This window comes from Montipora capricornis, chromosome 3, assembly GCF_036669925.1.
Source record: "Montipora capricornis isolate CH-2021 chromosome 3, ASM3666992v2, whole genome shotgun sequence".
In the NCBI taxonomy this organism is placed as follows: Eukaryota; Metazoa; Cnidaria; class Anthozoa; order Scleractinia; family Acroporidae; genus Montipora; species Montipora capricornis.
This window is the reverse complement of record NC_090885.1, coordinates 52995673-52999241: the sequence shown is the minus strand read 5'-3', so window position 1 is coordinate 52999241 and position 3569 is coordinate 52995673. Positions and strand designations below refer to the sequence as shown.

The window sequence follows — 3569 nt, the reverse complement described above, 5'->3', positions numbered from 1 at the left end:
TCCCGCAAAAAAACAAACAAATAAAAACATGAAACAAAATCACGACACAGATCACGGTCAGTTAATGACCCGATTCTCATTTTATGGATATGTATTCTAACAAATCACGGCTCACGGTAATTTCCAAATTCACGTTTCATGCGGGAAAAAAAGGCCAATTCACGGAAAATAAAAAAGGCATGCCCGATTCACGGTTCACAAAAACACCCTTTACCACCCTCGTCCAACAGGACAGGCATTTATGCAGTTGCCTGTCTTGTTTTAAAAATGATACTATTCACGTAGCAAAGTAGTTCCCAAATTGATGCCATCCCATAAACTGTTAAGAGTTTACGAGATTACCTCGCGATTTTCTTTTTTTTTTTTTTTTTTTTGAAGAAATTGCTGAAGTGGGATTCCCTCTGCCCGTTGTGGATGGCATAAAGCTGATGAATGCTGAAGTGATGTCTGGCCAGGTAAAAAGTGCTGAGTGCTTGTTTCATTTAGATAGATGGTTCAATTAACAAGGGACCGACTGGTCTCGTTTTTAAGTAAAAAATTCTTTTCCAGAAGACGTTGCCTACTAATTCAAAGAATGGTATTTTTTGCGGTTTACTGAATATGCGGGAAAAGCATATCTTAACAAGTGTCTTTGAAACCCAAAAAGAAAATTGGGAGTAACCACGCATTTTTCGAAGATAATTAGCAATATTTGTAAAAAGCTATAAAATGGCGTTTATTTTTTTTTCAAATGGAAGCTTAATTATCTCTGAAAAATGCATGGTTACACTCAGTTTTCATTTTGGATTTCAAAAGCACTTGCTAAGTTCTGCTTTCTCTGCGTAGTTTTGAAGCGCGCAAAAATATCCCCGTATTAATAAGCACTACCCATAGGAAATCCGAGTATCTCGAGATGCGCAGAACGTATGCGCAATAACAGTAGTAGGCACCTTCCTTTATTGTGACTCAACTGAGGCCTTGCCCTTGACGACGGTGGAATTTAATGATATGTCGCAACGATTTTTATGAAATAATACAGAGCGTAAAGTGGTTGCATTGGTTCAACAATTTTCGATTACATGTTCTCCCAATCTTGTAGAGGAAACCAATACATCGCTCCACGGTCCCTGCGGGAGACGCAGGCTGGCTGGGAAATAAATTTGATCAGCTGGCTGGGAAACCAAGCAATTTTATCTAGCGGGCTGGGAAATTTCTTGTGTGTCTTGCTGGGAAAAAGGAACAGATAATGTTTTCCCAGCAACACTGAAAAACACCTGAAAATGCCTTAATAACATTAATTTTCATTAACTGGGGTACAATAATACATTTTACAACAAATTGGTCATTGGGTGCCCCTGATCTTCCTTCTTATTCCTTTTTAACAGAATTATAACTTGGTAGCAGCAGATGTCCACTACGAAGCAACTGAAGCTGACAGCGGGAGAACTAAGATTGTCATAGTTTAGCAAGCCTCTTTTTGCCCAAGAATGCTTTTTTCCTTCAATAAAAGTAAAACGACATAACGCTCAGTGATCGGTCAATTCATCAGAATCAGATGACGGCATTTTTTTTTTTCAAAATTGAGTTAGAAACCTAAGACGTGACGAACGTCGGTCGGTTAGTTCTTTTTCGATAATATTCCAGTTGCTTTGTCATGATTATAGCTGCGCTATACGATTTTACGTCTAGTACAATTGAAATTTGGCCGTTTCTGCTGTGATGTAATTTAAATGAAAGCAAAAGTTCGATGAACTACACTGTACACACTTTAGGATATTTGCGGCTTCTCTTTCCATCCCCCATCACACAAAGCTATGGCATTTGCATTAATGAGACAGCAAGTCATATTGCATTAAAAGAGAAACATTTTCAATCAACCCAGTAACCGGACAAGATCATAAAGGTGGTGTTACACGGAGTCGTATTTGATCCAATTCAGTTGCAAAACCAAGTGTAATCACCCCATTACATATTCCATTCCAATTTTCATTTTCCTGGGAATTGATCTAGAAAAGTAGCTTAGTTTTGAAAACTCCATAAACAGTCACTTTTGTTGTTAAAAGGCACTCACGTCTGACGGCATTTGCCTCACCAACACCAAGTGCTTTTACATTTCGTAACCCGTTTATGGGAGAATCAGCTCTGACAGAGATATGAAAACAAATTTTACCAGTATAGAAGTAAGGCCCAGAGTAAAGAATTCCGTTCTAGCTCATATTAAAGCTATTTACTTGTCATTTTCTTTAGTGGGTATTTAATTGTTACTTTATTTGTAGTTTTATTCCTATCAGTTATCAGCCATTAATTTGCGGGCGATTTTATTGGCTCTTTTACGCCACGTGGCGCAAACTCACAGGACACTTATCACGCAATAACCCCCGTTTGCAGGCAGCTTCTGCAAGTACAGGAGCAGAAATTACGTAAAGAAAAAAAAAAGAGACAAAAGATAAAAAAAGAAAACAACTCCAAATAAAGACTAATCCCAAGTGACCAAAAACACTATGCTTTCCGGTAGCGACAGCAAGACCCCGTTTGCGTGGTTATTTGCCCTGCAAAATGCTGTAGCAAACATTTCCGTTGAAAACAAACAAAGTCAGCGCAAAAAAGGCAGCAGAAGAGTATTCATGGAATATGGAAGAAAAACAAACTCGTTTTCTGGAGTCTAGTTATGGAAGGTTAAGTCTACTACGAGCCTAGAAGGCCCATCAGGCCGGCGCTTATCTCCGGTTACTGTAGCATGAAGCGACTAGGAGTATTTCTTCTCCCACCTGGATGGGATGCTAGTGCATCACAGGGTTACCCCCAGCATTAAATTCGCCGGTACCCATTTATACACCTGGGTGGAGAGAGGCACCGTGAGAGTAAAGTGTCTTGCCCAAGAACACAACACAATGTCCCGGGCCAGGACCCGAACCCGGACTACTCGATCCGGAGTCGTGCGCACTAACCATGAGGCCACCGCCCCTCCCACCTAGTTATTGAAAACCTGGTCGCAAATGCTGTTCCGGAAAGTACAAAAAATTCAGGTTTTTTCTACAGGTAGCCGACGCACAGATTACTTAAAACAAAAGAAAAAAATCGAAACCAAAACAACTCCATTCCAAAAAGACTAAAAGACTAATCCCAAGTGACCAAAAAAGACTAATCTCAAGTGACCAAAAATACAATGCTCTCCGGCACATGCAGATAGACCCGAAATTCAACAAAATATGCCCGTCACCGTCTTTGAAGGTGAAGAAAGTTATGAGCAGACTTAAGAGATTTAATCCTACGCAAACTTTTAAAGAGTAGAGAATTTATTACACTGTATTTACTAACTATAACATAAATCAACCGTTGGAAGTAGAGTAGGATTCAAGCCACACTTGAAAACACCGTCAACCAGACTTGGTACATTCTCTCTGTCATGGTTGAAATTTATTTTTGAGTAAGCAAAAGAGGCCTTGTCTTCGACTCTCGGTGACAATTGAAGTGATTTTTTTCCTGAGACCGACACGCTCCCTTTGTAGTCAAATTTTGAATAGTGCTGCGAATATATACGAAGCATCACCACCGATTCAACAACTGCTTTTAAAGAGCGTTTGTTTTTT

General features: G+C 39.6%; 1 protein-coding gene across 4 annotated transcripts in view; it reads left to right on the top strand.

Annotated features, from left to right (window-relative positions):
- LOC138043361 (bactericidal permeability-increasing protein-like) overlaps window positions 1–3360 on the top strand; it is a 38964-nt gene extending 35604 nt beyond the window's left edge. Inside the window, exons 15-17 of one of the 4 annotated variants that reach the window (XR_011131240.1) lie at window positions 379–455; window positions 1365–2034; window positions 2417–3360. Coding sequence is in view for 1 of the 4 variants with exons in the window: in XM_068889594.1 (XP_068745695.1) it covers window positions 379–455; window positions 1365–1445 (158 nt within the window). In the remaining 3 variants the exon portion in view is untranslated. Of the gene's footprint in view, window positions 1–378; window positions 456–1364; window positions 2217–2416 lie in introns of those variants that run through there. The other 3 variants (XR_011131239.1, XR_011131238.1, XM_068889594.1) reach the window with 3 other exon arrangements.
- The last annotated feature ends 209 nt before the right edge of the window (window positions 3361–3569 follow it).